This window comes from Spea bombifrons, chromosome 3 (assembly GCF_027358695.1).
Source record: "Spea bombifrons isolate aSpeBom1 chromosome 3, aSpeBom1.2.pri, whole genome shotgun sequence".
NCBI lineage: Eukaryota > Metazoa > Chordata > Amphibia > Anura > Pelobatidae > Spea > Spea bombifrons.
The window spans coordinates 29646891-29671154 of NC_071089.1; the positions used below are offsets into that span (position 1 = coordinate 29646891).

Sequence of the window (24264 nt, forward strand, 5' to 3'; positions counted from 1 at the left end):
ATCTGATTAATTTAGGAAAAAAGAAAAAGCCTGAATATAAGACGACCCTAAAGGAAAAAAGTTTTACCAGTAAATGTTAATTCATGTAAACTATTTTTTTTAATAAAAGCTATGATTGAGAAAAAATTTTTTTGTTTTTATTTCCTTGTATTTTCCAACCTGTCCCCCAGTTACGCACGCACACACACACGCTTCCAATTTCCTGCTGTTTTGCCGGGGGTTTGTCTGCGTCCGTCGCGTATACCTTCCCCGGCTGTCAGAGGAACTCTGATCTGACAGTCGGGGAAGGTATGCGCGACGAACGCAGACAACCCCCGCTGCTAGCCACACCTCCTTCCGGCTGCAGCGGACGTTGTCTACGCGGATCGCTGCCCCGGCAATACAGCAGGAAGCACCGGTAAGTGTGCGTGTATGGGGGGGGGCCGGGACAGGAGGATCCAGGTCCCCTGCAGCGGTGCGGGGGATCTGGATCTTAGTCTCCTAATCAGACCTCTATTTGAGGTCTGATTAGAAGACGAGGGGTATTTTTCAGAGCATTTGCTCTGAAAAAAACCTCGTCTTATAATCGAGCAAATACGGTATATATGTATTTGTTTTTATTTTTTTGACCTCATACCATTATATGGGTTTTTGGGAAACGTATATTTAACCAGTCCAGTGACTGTTCTCGGTGGACCAGGAATTTATGTACATTTAAGGATGAGACACAAAAGCACTGTGTACAATGTGATGATGCTTCAAACAAGCTCACCCTTTGTTGAGTCCCCACTCGGGAGTGTATTACATTTTTGCTCATTTGAGTAAAAATTAATTAAAAAAAAAAATCCCCATTAGCATATCATACAGATCACAACCATAGAAGCAGTTCAGAACCAAATCACACATAAGGGATCCAACAATCCCCACACTTTTTGCCTTGTTAGTGAGCTGTAGTAGGGTATCTATCTCCCTTTAGGTACAGGGAGTAAGAAGGTCCAGGTCTGGACACTTCTCTCTGTTTCTTACAGAGAGCCTGGAGCCATCAAAGGAAGAAACTCAGTACAAAGCATGGGACGAGCTGAGCAGATATATACAAAAGCACAGCACGTAAGCTGTGAATTAAAAGAAGGACCGGAATCCTGACCTTCATCTATGCATTAGGTTTGCCATTTTTTTTAGGAAACATGAAGAACCATGGATATTTTATAGGGGAAAAAAACTCAACTTTGTAGCAGCATGCGCATCCACAACGAACAGCATAAGCATGCATGGAAACGTGAAATGGTGCATTAAGGCCATGAGCAGTGCTTAAACCGGAGTGTATATCTACATTAATTATGTTAAAAGGTGCAAATAAACCTTGGCAGATGTGTCAATTTATTGCTTCCTAAGCAATAAGCCATTTCCATTTCAATGGCAACAACCTATCCATGCCGGATTCTCATAAATGCATGCTAAAGACAGGTGACTTTGCCCCTTTTTGGATGTTTTCCAATAGCACAAACCAGACAGCTTGAGTGTGATTTAGGATTCATTTAATATTTAGTTGTTTGCTATAGACTTGAGTTGAGTTGAAAGGAATGCAAAATATCCAATCTGTGATTTCACGGAAGATGTATTTATCTGCATTAGTTTCTGAGAATATAGACTTTATCAACAGGTGATATCATTGGGGTCGCTGACGGACTGGTCAATGATAATCAATGATCTATGTACGATGTACACTTCACGACAACCCGTTTTACGGATTGTACAGATCGATGACTATCAAATCCTAAGCGGATCCGACTTTTTGGCTTAAGTGCCAAATTATAAGCATTCACACATCCTATCCTGCGGGAGACGAGGTGACCTCACGAGAACGCAGATAACCCAACTGCTGCCCGGAGCCAAGTCAACATGTCTAGATAATGTTTTGCATATAGAAAGCGTTATTTTGGCAGGTGTACCTGAGTCGTTGCGGAGGTACGAGGACATCGCTGGGATGAGACAGGACTGGCTGAGCAGCTCCTGCAGGACAGATGGAAGGGCATTGCTGTTCTGGCCTCTGGTCTCACTAGCTGGCGTTTCGCCATTCGCAGCGCACCCAGACGGATTTATGTAACTGGCAAGAACCTTAAAAAAAAGAAAAAAAATTCAAAGAGAAGCCGTGTGAAATACACCACGTACAGATGTGTGGCGTAAAATCATTTCCATTGAATATAAAGCAATTTAAACCATCACATCAAGTTTTATTCCTTGCTCAACAAATGCTCAACCTTAATAAGCCATTTCAATGGCAACAACCTATCGGTGCTTGATTCTGTGCTACATGGGAGTTGAATGACCCCTGTAAAAAATATTGAATGATCCAAAATTGGAAATCCTTTTTTCTGGAAGGGTTTGGCTATTAAGCAAGACTCGGAATCCTGTTTCTAATGCTGCACGTAGTCACAAGCATCACTTTCGAGAGAGTGAGTGGAACAGCACCTTTAAGTCACACTGCAGACAAAACTGGAACACTGATTGTGTATCTAGTTACAAAGCATCGAGGATGTACGTGCTTTGCATACAAGCAGGCTGATAGGTCAGGAAATCCAATAGAAGTGTTTTTTGTTCTAGCTATTAGATGTCTATGTAACATTTAATACAAGCGCTCATTATTTCTTAAGTCAAAAGATTATTTGTATTTGTTTTCATATATTTGTCACAATGGTTCCTGGGATATCTATATTTGTAATCTCCAATGGGCCAAATATAACTATATATGATATATATTAATTATATATGATATAGGGTGATAAAATTAGTTATATGTAACAGAGACCAGCTCATGCTGAACTTGCATAAATTCTTTGTGCTAAAAGGGATACACACCAGCAACAGGCAGGTTACGTGCTCCTCTTCCAGCCTTTGTTTGGTAAGGGCCTGCTCGACATCCCAGCCCGAAGCGGTAGATCCCGTCCCGAATCCGGTGCCTTTGGCCCAGTATAGCTGCTGCTCCTCACACGTGCCACTACTGTGCGTGCTGGAAACCTGCGGCTTAAATAAACGTAGAATTACAGTTTGCAGGAGTGCCGTATAAGGCCCACCTAGGAATTCAAGAATCTGCTGTACTGAAAGCAAAGAGACCACAATAAAGGTCAAGTGTATACCGTATGCACACACTACGGTTTAATAGTCAGAGAACTCAAGTAGGAAAAGGACGTGTCCTCCAAGAATCCCTATATATTAATACGGCCCTGCAAGAAAAGCAGACACGCCTCACGTTGGCAACTCAAATGATGTAAAAATAGATAGCTTCACAATTTTACGTAATGAACCGCCTCGCTTTTGGGCAAACATATTTGGATAAAAACACCTCACGAACAGAAAAGTAAAATATATGCCGGGGTGTGACAGGAAAGTATTAGAATACCACTATACATTACATGGAGCTTGTCGCAACACAGTCTTCCTCAGATATATTTTGCTTGTAGAGCGAGAGCATGCATCTTTCTACTGTGGTCAATCCCCTACGGCAATGCTACTTGGCAGACAATAACGGCCGCTTCTCATAGCGTGCATATTTAAATCAACCATATTGTTCACCAAGGACATCTTCCTCTACAATAACTAATTATTCGATTATTTAAGTGCTGAAACATATCTAACACTTTGTAAAATACTTTGTAAAAAAGTAAAATTCTTAACGTCATAGAAAGAGGCCCTGTTTAGGAAGTCCCAGGGAACTTCCATAAGGTCCAAAGTGACTTTACTTAGCTTTTTGCGGAGGGGGGGGTTAATAAAAGCATTATATAAAATGTGAAATGTTGCATGGACGTGAAGGAAACTCAGATAAGCTTGTATTTTACCGTTTCTTTGGGCACAACGGTTGTTCAAAAATGCTTTTTTTGCGGAAAATGTACTTTTTGGGCTTGGGTTTGATGGGTTCCAACCGCTGAAGGTCTAGCGTGAAGATCAAAACTGAGCTCCAAGACTAACAGGAGGGGTACTAACAGGCGAGTACGGCCCTCATGTCAGAAAGGCTATTAGGCTATTATTGGGGTTTAAAAACCCTAAAGTACAGTTTTAGCAGGGTTGCATTGGCTGGGCAGCGACTAAGAGTTGCTAATGTGGGTGGTTTCCACTAAAATTATACTGCAAATCTGCTTTTAAATGAAACCTAGCTAAGCTTTTTTCTGTAACCTTTTTTTCCGCCGTCACAAGGAGAAAAAGAACCACTTTATTTTGGGCATCTCAAAACTTGGCCATTGTCACTGTTGATTCTCCGTCTCGGCTCATTTTGTAAAGCCCGGAGCTTGGCCAGTTCTATCAAATCGCAGCACGCTGCCAAGTATACAGGAGCCAGGCCTGAATCCACGGAGTACAACGTGTATTACATTAGAAAATAGTGGAAATGAACTTCTACGGAGACTGAATCTTTTTATACAAGGCTCAAACATAACTTTCACCTTCAACAGGATGAAGCCACAGACCGCTGGTGACCAGAGTTCAAAGAGATAGTTGAGTCATTAAAATAACCCAAAAATCTTCATTATTAGATTATAGCCCTCCTGTCCTATCCTATAAAATAAAGCACAGTATTTGAGGAACACTAGGCTTTGTGCCAAACACACAGACTTTGTACTGGCGACAAATCCAGCCTCATCTGTCAAGTACAATAAACATGCCAGTGGCATGGACAAGACGCTGGTGGGTTTACTTCTGGAAGAGGTGGAGACATTACATTTCTGTCACCTCATTATCCAAAAGGAATTTTGAAAGCCAAATAACAGAAAATAAATGATTCATACATGATACAAGATTAACCTACCTCTGACTGACTGGAGCCTGAGCTGGGGATTCTGGGAGCATGATGACTCAAAGCTGATAAGCAGGCGAGGATGAGATGTATAGCTCCAATTTCCAGAGCCATGCGTCTTAAGAGCACACCATCATCCGTCGTCAGTGGCATTGCACTGAACAAAGAGCGCAGGACATGAAATGGGAGAGTTGGCAAGACGTTTGCCGATGGCGACTGTAAAATGTGACCTACGAAGTAAAGAAATAAATGATAGCTGAGTAAGAGAAAGAAGAAGAAAGTAAAGAAGATAAAAAACAGGGAGCATTGAATACTCAAAACTCAATTGCTATTCAATCTCTACTGTACCCATTATATATCTGTAGAACTACGATCCTTCTGTGCTGTTCTGCGTCACTAAGTGCCGAGTTCGGTACAAAGTTTTACTTGACTAGAACGGTAGTGAATAAAACGAGGGAGTTTGGCTTGATTGATTCTTGATAGCCATTGTCTCCATAATTGCGCTGAAAAAAAATGGCTTGATTGATCCTTGATAGCCATTGTCTCCATGATTGCGCCGACATGGAAGCAATTTTTGACGTACCAGGTACATCACGGGTCCTGTAGGACCTTTTTTTATGACGTACCTGGTATGCCATTGATCTCAAAACAGTTAAGATGGATCAACCCTGGCAGCTTGGTCCTGCAGCTCTGCTCATTCTGAAGATTGAAAAATCTGAAAGTTGCTTTGGCCCTGTAGTGTAAAATATCCCTGGTCGATAAAGGGTTACTACGTAACGAAACTAAACTTACATCAAATTCCTGCTTTTGTGAATAAACTGGCAAATGCATGATGGTGGCATGTCTGTCAAGCTCTAACCAAAAACAAGCCAGTTGCATTGAATCTAAACTGCTTTAGATATGGATGTGATGATAAGAAACATACCCTAAAATAAACTTTGTAAGCAGCCAAGAAATAAGGTAAAAATCCATAAAAACGAAACACAGACCTTGCACATGATACAAGTTATTAACAGGGTAATTTCTTACAAATGTTAGTACAGTTAATGCGGACGGGATAAAATGGGATAAAATGTCCACGAAGTATGAACTTGTGAATGCCGTATCACACACAGAGAATGATCAAGCCAAATTAAACAGATTCTACCTCAAGATTTAATAACTGTAAACCAAAGCAGGTCATTGGAGAGCAATGTGAACTTTTAAAGCCATTGAAACTCTGGAGAGCATAAATTAGCACAGGGAGTGATTCTGCAACAACTGCAGCCACTTACATCATTAAACCGGGAGCTGTTCGGTAAAGTTTGGAGAGCCTACACTTGTTAAGTTTGTGATGGACTTTGCATTAAAATGTCACAATTTCTGAATAGAAATAGATGCTAGGTTAGCTATCGAACAGATACCACTGATTATCTGAAGCAAGAAACTGTTACGTTGATTGCATGCCTAGCACGGAAGAGCGATCCTTACTTCCTTCGCCATCATCCGTAACTCCCAGGACCAGACGCAGTAGACACTGGGCATGCTTCCTCTCTTTCAGAAGAACCTCAGCATATCCCGGAAGGCGGAGAAAAAGCCCAAAAGCGGCCAGCGAGTGAGCGGGGATGGGGGACATGGTCTGCACGGCAGACTTGATCGGAGGAGGTTCGGCGGCAATCGTTTCTGGGGCTTCGTAGACCAGTTCACCAGACTGTTCAATCGTGACCCATTCAAACTGATCGCTGTCCTTTGGTTTCTCTTGAGTTGTGGTGGTAACAACCGGAGCGCTTACCTTAAACAGACAACATAATTGATTAATACTTTTTTTTTTTTTTTACATATATATCACTATAAGTTGAAATGTATATCCACAAAAAAATAAAGCTGATGTTAACATAAAACCCCCATCACATACTTTTAATCAGCCTTGTCTTAGATCAAGGAGAGCCATATGCCTATCCCATGCTACTGTACTAGGAACTAGAAATAAAATCTGCACCTTATAAGAGTATTTAATAAAATCTACAATGTATTTTAGCTGTCCGTTGGACTTTTACTTATTCTAAAGAAACTGCCAAACCGAATTTCCATCTCCACTCCCAGACAGCTTTAGTTTGCTCCTAAACCACACCGTGATTGACAAGTAGGTCATGACTACTTGTGTGTGCATTAAGCTTTATTCACGTTGGCAGTAACGACTGAAGATGCCAAACATGAAGGCACGCTGGAGAAAGCACAGATGGTATCCCGTTCTCAGGTAGGCTTTGGCACTTGATAAGAATATGCACTGTTTAAATTAAATGCTTACGGTGTACTGAACAGAATTGCTAGAGTGCGAAGCATGAATAATTACCATTTGTAAAGCTTGTTAATTAAAAGTTGAGTGAGTTCATTGAAAAGCAAGCGCACATAGATGTTGATGGCTGAAAAGAACTTGAAAAGGCCCAGCTAGACTGCCTTTTTAAAACAATATTCAATTTTTAGGATAGCATTATGCATATTCCAAGCTTTCTTGAATTCCTTGACTGTGTTCACAACACAGTAAACAACTGCTAGCATGCCAGGCCTCTATCAGTCACCGAAAAATAGACAACAGGATCTGTGCACGATGCCAAATTTCATAGGAGACAGTGACATATCTACAGAAATGCCCCAATCAAAGCTGGTTAATAAGGACTTGAAATATAAAGAGAGATTCACGTATATTTTTTTGTCTGGGAACTGAAATGAATCATGCCAAAAATTGACTAGTTTCACAGAAATGTCCAATAACGCATTGTGTATATAGCAATGCACTTGCAGGGCCAACCCTTCCATTTTCTTCCATGCATCCGAGCAACAGCCAGAACTTACCTGCTGAATGACATCAGGATAGAGCATTGGAAGCCTTTCGGCTATGAGGGCCAGTCCCCCCATCCCAGCAAACACTTGCAGCGGGGACTGAATCGGACAGGTCTCCAGAAGAGAGTCATCCAAAGATTCCATGCATTCATCACTCGGGCTGATCGCTTCATCTTCAGGACAAGAACCCAATAAATCTCCATGTTCTTCATTGGGAAAAAATACAGACAGGTAAGGCATGGTGGGAATAATGGGTAACATTTTGCTTTTTTGGTTGTGAAATGTCAAGTAGCTAAGATTGCAAATTAACATTCTAATGTTGGTAGCTCAGCTAAGCCTCTTGACCATGTTTGCATTCTTCATATACTGAGTTGCAGAAACATAATGCACCATTTGGCTAGGTGTTAAAGAGCAGTTGTACCCAATAAAGTGGCCACTGAACATAAAGAAAAGCTACAGGTACAGTAATACTTTTATTATGTCATAGCATTCTCACATATTCTTTCTCCCATGTTACATTTTTAGGTCATCATGGCGGGAAACACGGCCAGATATTTATTGCCACTGCATGAAACAATCAATGTCAGGAAAGCGTTCCCATTAAAATCAATGTGTGAACCTTCCACACGTGCGAATAAATGTCCGAACAGCCGCAACGCACTTATACTTGGCCGGTGTGCTGTGGAAAGGGGCATATGGGATAGATTCTGCAGCTATCGTATGCATTAAAAGTGCATATGAAGGCTGGCGTGTCCCTTTAAGGAACCGTGCTATCCAAGAAACAAGAGAAACACTGAAAAGCCAAAACTTTTTTTCAATTGTATGTAAGTTTAATAAGACAACCCTGAACAAAAAAAAAAAAGTTTGAATCAGCCCACAGTCCTAGTTTCCATTCAAAATGAATCACATTGCCATTCCAGCAAAATGTATTTAATCTGGTGCCCTGAACATGCATCCCTTGAAGCCGGCTCTGTTCTGAATCAGGTCACTAATGAAAAAGATTTCGGAATTACACTTTCCATTTTTAGAACCATTCATATGATTATATAGTAGGTACGAGTATTATTGTTCCGTTTCATAGATAATTAGGTTTTTCCATTTTATGAAAGTCCAGCCATCCGTGGCTTATTCAACATATTTTATTCATTCATCGCTACAATAAAAATAAAATCTTACTTTACTACTATTGCTAATATGCATTAGGTTGCCTCCACTGCCAAGTGCAAATGCCATTTTTTAATATTATATATATATATATATCATACGCAACGTAATCGCCTAAGGGGCATGAATGTGATATTACAGTTTTTTCTTATGGAGCTAAATACAAATAAAATGTGAAGTCAATAAGTCAAATAATACATTCTGTTTCATAGGGGAATTAACATATGGATGGTGTACCTATAATTCTTTAGACAGTTTGTTGTCTGGTATTAACAGAACCGCTGCTTCTTCGCCTATACTGATGAATTCTATCTACTCTGGTATACTTCAAATCTGTATCTAAATGAGGCATTAGTATTTTTGACTCTGTAGGGTAACCAAAATGCTTGAGAAAAAAAAATTACATGTAATATTACTCTTTCAATTTTTGCTGACACACTGCTCCCATAGAAACTGAAGAAAGATTTTTTTTATATATGTAATTAAACTTTCAGAGGAAGAATAAAATGGCAGATCTTCCAAGGTTTATTAACATGCAAAATCCCAGGACAATTAAGTGGAAGAGGACCTTATAAACGCACCATTAGAAACATTATTTCTAGTACTGCTGAATGCATGAATCATTTGCATAATAATAATTTCAGAATTTTTCAGGTGATACTCAGTTGTAAATATGACAAAACGCAGGCTTCTTAAAAGTATTGTGATTAAACGGCAATTCAGGTCCGTTTGCTCAACATACGTCAGGGTGTAATGTTTGCCTAAATGGAACAACGCCTAAAGAACCTAAACTAGGCATGCATTGGTTAAACCAAAGCCTTCCAAATGTTGAAGATTCTGGTAACCTTTATATTAATAGAGGAGACAATCATTCACCAGTACGGCACAAAAGAGGCATACCTTTTTCTGTGTGCAGGCGTTTAAAGGAGTCTGTCTTTGACAAACTCGGATCAGATATCATCTTGGAGCCCAGCTTCACGGTTAGGTCTACAGAGCAGAAGCCTTGAGGGAGCTTTCGGTCATACAGCAGTGTTAGGAGTTGCGCAAGAGTCATCTCAGGCGGTAAGGGTTGTCCTATGCAATAAAAAAAAACATTAGATAAGGATACAAGACAAAAACAAAAGCAACAAACCCAACGTACGTATGTTCATAAAGCTATACAAAATAGTTATATAGGTTTCAACCAATTATTATACCTAAACCATTTGGATTTTTACTTTGGCATTGTTGTATAATCCGTCACAGAGGGCACTGCACATAAGTGGTAGAGTCTAATACAATGAGGACATGTAAACATGTATGGTATAGGTATACAGTTATCCTTAATATAAGGCAAGATGAGGCGAATGAATGAAACACGGCCATGACATCATACTACGTCCAGCCAATAGTAGTGTCAACGATATCCACTAAATTGCCACGGAACTAAATCCGCAATGAGATACCAAGCTGTGTGGCCTTCTCATCAGATGTGTAAAAGAAACGGTGGAACAAATCAAAGAAAAAACAGCTCCACCATGTATTTGATAAAAAAATAAAATGTAAAATAAAAAGTGACTGCTTTGTGTAGTTAGCATAAGATTCTTTTTTTACATAGCCCATTTTCTGATTTGGTAGACTGGCTAACCCATAACACTCCTTGTTATATAGCATCTGTACCTGGTGAAGTTTGTCTTTAATAATTTACCCAAGAAAGGAAAATCCCAACAAGGAATTGCACAGTGAAGAGATTTTACAGTTGTCATCAAAGACAGTTCAAACTAACCTGGTAGCAGTTTATGGTACAGATGAAAGACTGGAATACTGATTGTCTTGCTGGAAGAATCAACTCCAGATGAAGAACTGCCAACTTTGTCTGTGATTACCCTCCCTCTCCTAGATGGTGGACGAGGTGGCGTAGAAGACACTGCTCGTTTTGACTGGGACTTCAAACCTACAGGTAGCACATGAGTGAGGGCATTTTAATATCACTCCCGTCTTCTCTATGTCAAGAATGCATACAATGTTAGCTGGGACCAGAAACCGTGTTAATCTTTGGATGTGTTTCTGGTTTCTCGGACCTCTGAAGGTGACAGAGCCACCGATAAAAGGAAAATGAGTTCTCCGCAGTGAGAGAATCACCAATTTGGGAGGCGCGATTTTTGCAGGGCATTCCTTGTAAGACAAGACATGCCCGAATTCATAAAGACTTTCAGCCAACTTACTATAAATGTCCTAAACTAGAACCAAATCATTTGCTAACATGGACATGTATAATTAGCCTTGCTTTGCTTATCTGATAAATCACCAATGCTGTTCACTTGAGCATGCGGACATAGTACACCAACTAAACACATCCCTTATGGAACTAAGATGAAATAAAAATGTTTACAGAGAGGACGATATATAAAACAAATAATGTATAAATCCAAACCAGAGAGAGAGACAAAGAGAAAACCACATATAGCTGTGTTCCTCTGCAGATCAGTCAAGTAGTGTTGATTTAAAAATTAGTCTTACAAAAAGAAAGGTTGTATGTCAAAGCTGTTACAGGCCTCAGTAGAAGTTAAGGTTAAGGATTTAAACTATGCAGAACTAGTATTTTCTATTACATAAGATTTTTTTATGTTTCAAGATTAGAATATTTTTGCTATTCTGTAAAAATGATCAACAGCTTAGCCTTGGTAGTAATTTTTCTTTCCCGTTATCTCCTAATTTTTTTCTGACCGTTAGTACTATTTTTAAGGTAGCGATAAGCAGGTCTGGTTATAAAACCTTATACATATATGCAGATTTTTGCTTATAATGTGGGGCAGACCGAGAGACTGAAGCTAGACTTCATATCTAGACTGACTGGTATGGAGGGTGGAGAATAACCTCTTTTTAAGACATTGCATTGGAGGAAAGGTGTGAACCCATCACAAAGCAATGTAATAGACCACATTAACAGCGTTTATCATAAACCAATCTGACCACAGCCATTAAATGCAAGAGGAGATACTTTCCTTGACCCCATACTATTTATGGGGAGACCTTCCTAATAACAGCACAAAGCAAATGTTTGACAGAATGAGTTGATCGTCACCTGCTTCATTTGCCATTGGCTGTGCTGAGAAGGGTTACATTTTAATTCACAGACTATGCCATAAGCACAATACACCTACTATGCAAAAAAAGGTGAGATTGCTCCAATTTTACAAATAGCCTTGTGAGAATATTTTCTAGACGCCGTCAGTTGTCTCCAAACCTTGTTCTACTAATGAAAATTCCTACAATCTCACCATAAAAAAAATCAAAAAAACTAAATAGATAAGATGTATGATAGACATAAAAAAGTAGAAATATTGCTATTATCAATTTTCTGCTTCAAATATTGTCTCATATTTTCATACATCACCCCAATGTCAGCTACTGCGAGAGTGCGAACACAAAGACAATATGTAATCATAACAGCATAAATTTTTTTATACTGTTATACATAACATTGATGTTTCCAGGCTTACCTGAGGCAACGACAACACTGTAATTGTCCTGAAATCCATTCTCTGCCTTTACTTTTTCCTTTTCTTCGTGGTTCTTCTTCTCCTTGTCATCTTTCTGCTCGCTTATCAGTTTAGCAGTAATACTTGGTGTGTCTACAAGAAAATCTGCAAGTCAGCAAAATCCCAATTCAATTGATGTTATCAGAAAGCCAACAGGACGCCTGCACATGTATGTCAGATTTTGTTTTATTATTAAGCTGGTATAATTACATTTTTTTCCCTTAAAAAAACATTTGAAACAGTGTCATCTGTTTTAGAGGCGCTTATATTTGGTCTATTATCTTATTTTCTTTGTCCAAGTTTTTTATCTCACCGACATGTCATAAACAATAGAATTTCTCAGATATACCGGTAGAACTAATCATAATCACCCAGAAAGATGCCCATTACTTAAGGTCTATGGGCAAAGGCTCTTTTATTAGCATTGCCGTACAGAATCAACTTATCGTGGCGTTTGGAACGTAACCAAAATATCACACGACTGCCTACGGTGGTGGCCCCCAGATCTACATATAAACAAGGTATAATGGAACATCGTGTGACCAAACCCAGTTCACTTCAGTGCACTGAGCATTACTGTAATTGCTGCTATTATTAAACATTTGAAGAAACAAAGAGACTCCATTTTTCTATTATAATTTACCCAATTATGGAAAGTTTTCTAAATTTACAGGAAGATAGCCTAATATAAATTCACGATATAGCTGAGCGTTTACGTAAACTGGACAATAAGCACCTATTTACAAATTTCCTATTATCCACAAGTAACACGCTGTTGAATAAGAAGTTCGAAAAACAAACTCAGCCCTCACAAGAATGCCAAAAATCACTGATTTCCTTCAGTGAAATCACAGATGTCCTTCCCTTAATGCCCTCGTACTCCAAGCGTTAGACAGTCCTAGATCGCGATGTCTAAGTATCAAAGTTTTTTCCTTAAGGATTACTTGGTATGGTCCAAAATGCGACTTGTTGCCTCCACATTTTTCAGTGGTGACATGCTACAAATTATAAAGACCTACAGATCAACTGTGGCTACCAAGAAGAGTTTATATTGCTCACATTGCTATTAAATAATGCTCAACCTAGCAATATGATATTAGACTACATCGTACGCACATAAATAAAAAAAAAAAAAAAGATAGCTGCCTTCCGGGGAAAAAACTGACCCTGTTAAGTCTTTTGGCTGCGAGTCTGCTGCAAATGAATGGCTATTTCCATGCTTTCTCTTTCATTTAAAAGGATTTCGCAAACACATTGTACAAGGGGGAAAGAAAGGTTTAGACTAAAGCATGGCGTCCCTGCACAAACAAAACGCCTCCTTCATTGAAGAGACAACGCACGTATCACACGGCGTAATAAGAAAGGGTAAAGGGAGGATTTAGCTATTCAAGGTCTTATAAAGGAGAACAATTAATCAACGCAAGAAGGACTGCTTGTAATATCACTGTACTTTTCGGATGCTAAATCCATCTGTTTTAAACACACTTGTCGCGCCGAGTGCTCGTCTGAAAACGCACCGTCCTTGACTTCAGATACGTTTAGGAATTCATATATTGTGGGCAGCAACTGTGCTTTTTTTTTTCTTTTCTCCAATATCTTTAAACTCGCTAAGCGACACTTTGTTTTATTTGTGGCACTTTCATGGACATGACGCAGAGGTCGAACGAAGCCATTACTGCACAAATTTCCATATCTTATGTAATGCAATGGCAAATGCTAAAGACTTTCATCCATTTAACTGTCTATAGCTGGACAGACATGACATGATAAATACGGCAAAATGAATCCACCCGGTCAAACTTTGAATGTGAGACGGTGTGATTCCATGAAAGGAAGCAATGTGAATACGTGATTATATGATATAGGGCGTCCTTATCCCTCTAGCAAATGTGTTCCATATGCTGGCCATGTTAAAGCAGAGAAAAGAAATCATTGCCAACTTACACCCGACAACGAGCGATAGATACTGGGCATTTTTTCCCTGTCGCTTGGGGAATTGTCCTAGCAAAAATAAAAAAAAGGACACTGGAGTTGGTGTCAGGTACTAAACCAAACTAGTACAAATGTGCCTAGTGTTTGAGGGAGACTGGAGACAAGAAGTCAGAATTCTGTTACCATCATACCCAGGAACATCCTAGGCTTGGAGACACCAAGCTCTCCCCACCCCCCCCCATAGTGGGCAGTGAGAAGAAACTCGGAAGGGAGTAGTTGTGACCAAACTGGGTCACTCTGGGTAAATCCAGCAGGCCTCCCGGGTATGGTTACTGAGAGCTCCAACGCTCCACCCAGTGAGTGTCCAAGAGGTCCATGAAGTATGAAGCAAGGTGTCAATGGGAAGGGTAGACAGGACATTAAGCAATTAACCCTGTGAATAAACCATTTCCTGCAATTTTTCATCTGTTCTGCCATTTATATTTAGTGCAAATTAAAAAACAAAAAGCATTGATTAACTTTTGAGAGTGGAATAAAAATCATGTGTGCTCAAAAGCACTAAATGTCTTCATTGAAAGAAAAAGTTTCCGGGTAGGCTATAGAGCTGCGAAGGCTCCGCTTTAACAGGCCTCCCAAGCACTTTTTGATATAAAGTTAAACAGAACACCAATTCTGAATACTTACTCAATACAGGCAAACAGATGAATATAATGGTTGGTTCATGAACTTTGAAAAGAGTAGGGTGGGGATGTGGAACTGAAATGTTGAACATCTAATTTAGTAGGTCTACTGCAAGGTTTCCCGGCTTTCTTTCCAAACCATTAACTTTTATGAACAATAATTGCTCTCAATGGATTCCTTTTAATACTGTCCTGCACCGTTACTTCAAACTGTGGCAGCAACTTGGCTATTTAAATTGTACTTGACTAGTGCTGGCTTATTTCCGAGAGCGATCTGACAAGTCCCAGAGCGTGGTGTAATTTAGAGCTTGTTACCGCAGACAATGAAAGCATGTCTCGGATAAATATAGCACAAAAACATGCAAATATACATTAATACGTCTTCAATGATATCTGTGCTAAGGAATTCTAATTATACTATTCATCCTACGCACACAGTGAATTTAAGGGTCAATTGTTGGTGTCAAAAATGTTGCTCAATTCCAAGATTGTGCATTGAAAATGCACCTTTAGCTTTTAAAAAGGACTATTGGGGGTTATATAAAAAGTGATTCAGTTCAATGTATGAAAAGTTGTCTTATCGGCTGTAACAGAAAAATTCTATTGGCTGCTTTGGTCTTCAGACCACTTTTCGAAATTTACATCAGAGTCACTTTTGATACAAACCTCATGAGGTTTGATACAAACCTCATGACAACATATAAAAATAAGATAGAAGCAGCCAGCGTATATTAAGTCACCAGCTGCTTTCTTCGGGGAGCGGCATTGACAGCTTGCCGATACTGATCGTGTAGTCACTCACTTGAAAGTTGTTCACTGCTCCTGCAGCAAACAGCTCTTTATTACACACTGGATCATAGTTACATAGTTACATAGGCTGAAAAAAGACATGCGTCCATCAAGTTCAGCCTTTCCTATATCTGTTAATTTATTGCTGTTTGATCCAAAAGAAGGCAAAAAACCCCGGCTTCGCTCTTTCCAATTTTGCACTAACCAGGGGAAAAAATTCCTTCTTGACCCCAAAATGGCAGTCAGATTTCTCATTGGATCAATAAGCTGTTTCCCCATAATTAAAGATTATATCCCCGAATATTATGTTTTTCCAGGTATCCATCCAGTTGCTGTTTAAACGTCTGTACTCTGATAAAACTACCTCTGCAGGCAGAGAATTCCACATCCTTATTGTCCTTACTGTAAAAAACCCTTTCCTCTGCTTTAGTCTAAATCTCCTTTCTTCTAGTCTAAATGCATGACCACGTGTCCTATGCATAGTCCTGTTTATGAACAGATTTCCACACAATGGTTTGTATTGGCCCCAAATATATTTATATAACGTTATCATATCCCCTCTGAGGCGACGTTTTTCTAAACTAAACAGATTTAAATTAGTTAACCTTTCTTCATAACTATAGTGCTCCATTCCTTTTATTAATTTTGTAGCCCGCCTCTGCACCCTTTCTAGTGCTATGATATCCTTCTTTAGAAAAGGTGCCCAAAATTGCACAGCATACTCAAGGTGCGGCCTTACCATTGATTTATACAGAGGCAATATTATATCTTTATTCCGCAACTTGATGCCCCTTGTCAGAACTATGTACAGACATCAGACAAAGTAAATCAAATTACGTTTATTTCTCACCTGAAACCCGGTCCAGTAGCTCTGCCAGTGTGGTAGAAATAGGTAAATGAAGGGTGCGAAACTTGTGCCCGGCTCCGTACATTGGATGCTGTATGATGTGGCTGGTCGCATTGATTCTGCCCTTGTACAACTGGGGGGGTAAAAAAAAAAAAAGTCAGTGCATTCCATCTACACTTACATTACAGCCTACGGATGGACTTACATTACATTCCTTAAAAGTAATCAACAGTTGTGGGTCAAAAATTGAATACAACTTGCACAGTAAATGCAGTCTGCTCTTAAGTATACAATTTGGCCTGTTGGATGGGCATTGGCTTTACATTCAAACTCTTATTTAGGGAACACCAGTCTTTAAATATAAATTTGTCTGCTTGTCACTGCATCTGCAGATTTGATTTTGTAACAGCAGGCTGCCATCTGGTGGAAACGTCACATAACAATATAAAATGGGTGTCAATGAGGGAACTTCTGGCCTAGGCTGGCCAGGGGTAGCTCCTGGAGCACTTTAGTAGCTTTATCAAACATACCAACTAGCCTCCCTAGTGTGCCAGAGCTCTAAATAGGCTGTCGGGGGCAATGGGACCCGACCCATTTATGACGCTCAGGTCTGTACAGATTTACATAGTATGTTTTCTAAGCTGCCAAATCATTAACTTCAGGATATGATGTCATATGCCAGCACTACACACAAGGATGACTGCCGGTGAAGAATGACGGCACCCTAGGTGTGGTAAGTTTGGGGCCAGGTGGCGGTGCACGGTGGGCCTGGCTCAAGGTAGCCAGCCACAAACTCATCACCGACTAGGACTATGATCTTATTTCATAAATTGACAAAATGGCAGCCCTATCTATTCTGTTTTGTCTTCATTGATTCTGACCAAAACATGGCCAAATTGTTCATCTGATATGTGTATGATGGAGTACCTATAATATAATGTCATTTATTTCGAAAAATATAAAGACCCGCCAACAGTTACCTAGTATTACACTAAATATGCCAAACAGTAGGATATCTCAAGAAACCCCTAAGTTTTTGGTTTTTTCAACCCATCAACTTGCTCATTGCAAAAAATAAAAACCAAACACTGGATTTCATAAGAGGTTATTAGGGCATAATACACCTAACAATATGTAAACCATGATTAAACATGATGCATACAGGACATGGTGACTGAAGGAACATGGTAACTTTCTCATCCTCCAACATCAACTGCAGAAAGAGTCTCCGGATGAAGCCAGAAATGTTGCCGGAGGCAGGAAGATTCCCGCGCTGTGGAGAAGACTGGAACAACTCACAGAGGACCTGTTAATACAAAGCCAATGTCACATAATTGGATAGATGTAAATGTACTAATATTCACGACGCTAAGCTGCCGGGAGCCTTGAGAGAAACGACACATTTTGCCTACATGACTGCTTTCACTACGTTTCCCAGCATATTCCTATTCTTACTGTATGGCTGCTCCTTTACACCACATCAGACATGCAACAACCCTGGCCTTTTATTTATCAGAACAAAAAGCGGATTATTGTGCAATTTCTGCCAAGGATTATATTTTAACCAGGGGAATTTGAGACAAGAGAATATCTACCCCTCAGTATTTATTCTGATTTACTACATAAAATCCCATTACGAGGTGTAAACCCATTAGGGTTTGCATTCAATTGTAACAATGAAATCTCACTGGAAACCCAAACAACATTTTTCACGCTTCATTTTTTGTAATCAGAAATTCCTTTGGCTCTCTTCACCAAAAGCATTGCCGGACAAATTCATGCAAATCGTCTATTACTGATGATCACACGGTGAAGCTTGCATCCTACTGCTAGCCCAAAGCATGGAGCTGTGATACTCTTACTTTGGACTATGGGTACTGCTACTAGCAGAACGTGCATGAACTCATGATAAATCCAATGCATGCATACAAATTAGGACTGAATAACCTCGAATGGGACAACTTCCCTTATAATCCCAGTGTGGCAATTCACAAAAAAAGCCATTGCTTTTGAAATGTGACTGCCTGTGAGTATTTTCTGCAAATGTCTACCCTGGCTTTCCAAAAAACAACCAAAATAACTTAGAAAGAAGTACAAACCTGGGCCATCAGTCTCTGATTATTTGGATGACATGATATGCATTGTAGGAAAAAGGCCACAGTTGCATTTTCCACGGCAGTCCTTTGCTGAGTAGTAAGTCCATTGCCTGCAGCAGAACTCAACGTACCCCTGGTATTGGCCTGTTGCGACCCGCTTATATGAGCCGTTGAAGCAGCACCAGAATGGCAAAGTAAAAAGAGAAGTGCCGTCCACAAATGATTAACCTCTGAGCACCCGAGCCAATCCTTCATGACATGACTGTGGCCGACCTCCGTCAGAAACCTGAGTACTGGTGCCACCAAATCTGCCGTGACCGGCATCCTACTAAAGTGCTGTGATGTGTGCTGCCTCCTGAGTCTATCCTGGGTAGAGTCCGTAAAAGCAGCAGCGCAGTCTGAACTGGATATGTGATTGAAGCAAAAATTCACTAAGCTTCGCACAAGAAGCGAGGGCAACCCAGAGTCTAGCAACTGCTTGATAGCTTCCGGAGATTGCGATGCAGCAGCAAGAGTGGCCAAGTGAGATTCTGTAAGTGCAAGTGGTGCTTGTGCATTTTTAGAATCATCCGTTAGAGACGCGTTAAGGTCTTGCTTTTTGCTGTCGTCCGTTATGGACAGCCTGTGCTGGCTCTGTATCGGTGGAGGTGTAATTCCCATCCACCCCATGAGCAATGAGAAGTAGTTGGGGTGGATGTGGCACATTGAGCAAAGTAGGCCATCGACAGCTTTCTTTAAGATCATGTTAGAGGGCAGTGACATGGACCACTTGTACAGAGACCTAGATGAATAAAAGATACAATGTCACATGTAAAAGGATACAAAAACTGCATGTTTTATGAGTTAACCAGTATGAAACACCATACACCAGTTTTTATGTTATAATGGTGGTTGATTCTCCGCATTTTTTTTTCCCGTGTCTACTTACTCAAAAAGATCTCTGCTGAGCAACCCCGGTAAGTCGTAGTCTACAGGAAGCTCATAGCTGTGCCACAAAATGGCAGCTACACAGTGCAAATGAGAAGGAGATGGCATCAAGAGACCAAATTCCCTGGGAGAGCTGTTTGGAGAAATGTAGGTGTTCCGAGCACTTCTTTTTAACGAGGCCACTTGAGCAGAATCACTGACCCACTTTAACAAAGCCTGGATCCTACAGGACAAAACGAAGAAATGTTAATTGTCAGAAGTAAACACGACATGTAAAACCTTTGCATTAATACAGTCAAAATTAAGCTCTTATTTTAAAGCTTCAATGAAAGCTAGCTGTATATTATAGAGTCAAGAAGCAAATGAATGAACGTACCTATCCTTGGTTCCGGGGTCTTGAGTTGTTCCAAGCTGATACAGGATATCTATTGTGGAATCTGAAGACAGGCCATTAAGCCTTCCAAAAAGAAGAGGGCTATTCAAATCTGTTAAAAAAAAAGTTTATAAATTATTTTTATTATATGAGCGACTGTCAAGGCAAGATAAAAAATAATTTCATAAATTGCTCTGCTACAGATGATCAGTTGATGTCTTCTCAAAAACACACTTTCCAGTTCCTTATATCAGTAGCTTCTTGTCTCCTATTAGTTTGAATACATTTTTAAAAACCAAAATCACAACACATATGAAACAGTTAACACATGAATCTATGAAGCCATAAGCACACGCTTTATCACTCGCATTCCTAAAGACATGACATCTTACCAGCAGGGTCACTTCCAGATGCTGCACAGTTGCGAAGTAATATGTCAATAAGCCGGAGGCCAATTCTCGTAGACTGGAGCCCAATCTTCACCAGTACGGCCTCAATGTTGGGCGAGTGCATCCCACAATATGGCGACATCAACAAGGCAGCGCAGGTCTGCAGCAGATTGGCTGTGGGGGCGGCCGCACTTGCCATCATTGCTTCCAATTCGCTGATATGAGTGAGGCAGTGATGCAACAGCCTTAGCCAGCCAATGCTAGAACAGAGATGGACTTTTACATACAGTACATGCTAACACATGAGAAATAATTAGTGACTGGAGGAAGAAAATAGATCCGAGAGTTCAGTATTCCCAAGCAGCAGACCATTTTAAGTGGCATTATCTTTTCCAAATATACGACGGACAAAATGATGATGTTTTATGGGGGGGGGGTCGGTATAACAGCATCACCACGAAACCAAAAGGTTTAAAAAATTTAAGAAAAAAACTGACATAATACACACTCATACACTCACTCAGCTTTCCCCTGAAACTGTTGCGATCACATATTTTGACATATAATCATTCAGAAATGACATGAAAATAAAGATAAGCTTTTATGCAACAAACTTCCTTTAGAATATTGCAGTTCGGGGGCAGTAGGTCAAACTGACAGTCATCAAGTAGAGAAAAAATGGGCAGACTAGATGGGTTGAAGTGATATTTACAGTAAATTTTGCATTTCCTTGTGCAAATTAAAGTTCTCATGATTTACCACCAGATTGCGGAGAGTAAAAAAAAGTCAGTCTCACCAACAGATGCTATTTGCAGTCAGATTTTATGGTCACCCTGGATTTTGTAAATATAGTTTGTTAGTTTTTTTTCACCTGGTTTTAGAGACTTGATCCTCCGATGGAAGGAAGGGGTTATTGACAGTTGCTGAAGATGTGTTTCCGAACGCAGTGAGGCCTAGTAATTTTATCTGCGACAAGCCGAGGGTGCTTGCATCACGGGGACGGTGAAGTCTCAGGCAGACGGCGGAAGCCACTTCAGCTTTAACAAGCTGAATTTTTATGTAGGTGAGTCCGCTGGTGATAATTGGGGTAGATAACGGCAGCATGTTCACCCCGTCTGCACTTATTTCCACAGAAACCGAAGAAGGACACGCTAAAATAGTAACACAGGAGAGCAAATGAAGGTCTGGAACATCAACAGAGCAAGGGTATGATAATAAATACTTCTGCAGCCTAATGGATATTTGCCTGACTGATATAACTGGTAATAAAAGCATGGTAGTTCAGAAACTAGTGGCGTCCCTCATTATCACAAATGTTTACATCACCATTCAGACTTAAAATAAATCTAAATATTATTATTATCTTATTTACATAGCGGCAACAGTTTACGCAGCGCTTAATACAATACATAAATTCAAGGGATATGACAAGACAAGAATTGACAGACTAAGACAAACCGATACATTCGGTGGAGAGAGCCCTGCTCGCAATTCTTACAATCTAGAGACCAGAAGAATATTTTAAAAATCATACCAATCATTTGGGACTACTTACTGGCAAGAGATGCAAGGTGAGGCTGAATGTGGATCTCTTTTAACAATACGGCTGCTGGCAGATGGATAGTAAGATCACACCAGGCCTCTTCTGGTAGGAAGATGTAGGACCACGCAGCAGACCTTGCTCTCCTATGGGGTGGAGTGGCCTGGAGTAAGACTTCAGCAGGCTGCGCAGTAGGACTACTAGATGTGATTGTGCCTACAGAGGCAAAACATATCACATAAATTAATGGAACTAAAGAAAAATAAGCAAGAACGACACAAAAACAGTTGAAAAATACATCATGCATAAAACAATGCTCAGCGTAGCCACCACTATCTGTACTTGGATAAGGTACAGAATGACAGACCTAGAGGAGCAAAGTTGTGGATGCCCTCTGCGTTGTCGGGTTCAGACGAAAGTACTCTTGCTTTCAAACTGCTATCGGTTGTCTTGCTGGGACCAGAGTCGAGGAATTTCATGATTGTCGACACCATGCTCCTAGCAGTGTTAACAATGGCCCTCGTGCTGGTTACCATGTTGTTGCAAATAAGCTGAACGCCTCCTAAAATGAACAGGAAAAAGACATTTTAAAAGAAAACAACCACAAACATGTCAGATATCCATGTATGTCTTCTAAGAAGGCTACCATAACAAAGAAGGGAATGGCTTCCCATGGCAAAACTTAGTGGGGCAACCGTTACAAATGCATCTTCTAAATACAATTACTTTAAGCTTATGACACATAGATATTTTAGCCATCATTTCTTACCCATTTCATGAAAAGCTTTCAAGGCATCACTTGTGTCCAGAACCCTTAGAATAAACCAGAGTAATGGCTCCGATAGCTGGCATGTGGATAGTGAGCCCTAAATAAAGGGGAAATATAGCATATAAATAATGAACTAAAAAGGTTTTCTATATGCTCACTGCTGGAAAAAAAACTAAAGGGTTTTACTTATTGTTTAATCTACATCTTTAGCAATAGGTTGACACAGTTACTGGCTGTAGAAATTCAACATTCCCAATTACCGCAAAGGTTTTACCAGCCAACTTATACTTCCTAAAATCAGAAAGTTTTTAATCAGGTCACACATTTCCTAAGCCAAATCGTAGCACCCGCCAACGACGGTAAGATGACATTTTTTAACGGGTGATAAAGCAAGTGCGATTTACACTGAAAGTACTGATTAATGTATAGTTTCTAGATGTTGCCATCAAGATGATGAAAATCAGCAGCCCCAACTACCAGATGTTCTTCTGCGTTCCGCAAATCTTTTTAATGCTGAAGATGGCTTACCTGTCTGCCCATGTATCCACATGCCATGTAGGTCAGTATTGGCTGAAGCATCACTTGCACCGTGGATGCCTTTTTGCTAAGCGTGGTTAAAATGGTGAACAAGCCATCGCCTACAGAAATGGCATCAAGGCCTCCATGAAAATTCTCATGTTTAGTTAAATGTAAACCACTCGCACCTATGGAAAGAAATGAAGAAACTATTGCATACCATACCAGAAATTATTCAAAAGATGACAGATGACTGCTAATAAAAGGGAAGCAGATATTAAAAGCTAATGAGAGATCAAAAATGGTTCCACAACTCGCTACCAAACATCCCTTCGCAAAATAAAACTCACCAATAATCATGGCCATTGCGCTGCTGTTACACTGGCCCAGGGCAGAAAGAATTTGGCTCATAATTTGCTGGTTTGCTAGCACCAGATCAGCAACGTACGCAGTAGAATTTTGTGTCGATGAAGCACCGCTGCTGGAATCCTTCCCTCCATACACTTTCTCCTCATCGGAAACACTGTCCGTCGTGCTGGTGACGACAGGCGCACGGGCGCTAAATTCCTTGTTGCTTGAAAGGGGAAGCTGAACCAAGATGTTCACAAGCTTAAGCAAGTCAAACATTAACTGGTCCCGTGTCATTTCTCCACACACGGCCTTGGCGTCCCCCGGTCGAATAATATTTGCAAAGAGTCCTCCGAAACAGGCTCTTGCGCCAACAGAGCTATCAGATCCACTGCGAGACACCACTTTGTCAGAGCATGTGATGTAGTGATGTACTAAAAACGTAACAGACTCAATAACTGCCGAGATTGTGCTGACGGAGACCACCTCAAAGTTTTGCTCCAACGTGAACTCCAGAAGCTTTACTTGTGCATCCAGAGGTCCCTGACCTGTTTGGAAAGCACCCCTGAGGTAATGGACAAGAGAAAAAAAAAACATGTTATTGCTCACATTTCTTTAACATAGTAGTTAGAAGGCTGAAGAACACTTTGTAAATTACAGGCTATGGAACATCCATCTGAAATTGTAATTACACAATTATGGCTATTCACAGAAAAAAAAACATTGAAATATGTACTATTGAGATTACTGGGCCTTGAGTGTCTCAAATATGACCATTCAATATACTATTC

The 24264-nt window shown here is 40.2% G+C and overlaps 1 protein-coding gene across 2 annotated transcripts in view; it reads right to left on the reverse strand.

The window, feature by feature from the left end:
- Positions 1–24264, reverse strand: part of BIRC6 (baculoviral IAP repeat containing 6) — a 116376-nt gene that overhangs the window by 40301 nt on the left and 51811 nt on the right. The window contains exons 46-65 of one of the 2 annotated variants that reach the window (XM_053461190.1): positions 23476–24038; positions 23138–23313; positions 22610–22706; positions 22208–22402; positions 21856–22056; positions 21172–21451; positions 20304–20560; positions 19915–20023; positions 19540–19761; positions 18615–19392; positions 17678–17821; positions 16519–16648; positions 12229–12360; positions 10512–10679; positions 9647–9820; positions 7595–7788; positions 6233–6533; positions 4775–4992; positions 2836–3000; positions 1929–2094 (exon numbers count right to left, since the gene is read on the reverse strand). In XM_053461190.1, coding sequence (XP_053317165.1) covers positions 1929–2094; positions 2836–3000; positions 4775–4992; positions 6233–6533; positions 7595–7788; positions 9647–9820; positions 10512–10679; positions 12229–12360; positions 16519–16648; positions 17678–17821; positions 18615–19392; positions 19540–19761; positions 19915–20023; positions 20304–20560; positions 21172–21451; positions 21856–22056; positions 22208–22402; positions 22610–22706; positions 23138–23313; positions 23476–24038 — 4670 coding nt within the window. Of the gene's footprint in view, positions 1–1928; positions 2095–2835; positions 3001–4774; positions 4993–6232; positions 6534–7594; positions 7789–9646; positions 9821–10511; positions 10680–12228; positions 12373–16518; positions 16649–17677; positions 17822–18614; positions 19393–19539; positions 19762–19914; positions 20024–20303; positions 20561–21171; positions 21452–21855; positions 22057–22207; positions 22403–22609; positions 22707–23137; positions 23314–23475; positions 24039–24264 lie in introns of both variants that reach the window. The other variant, XM_053461189.1, reaches the window with a different exon arrangement.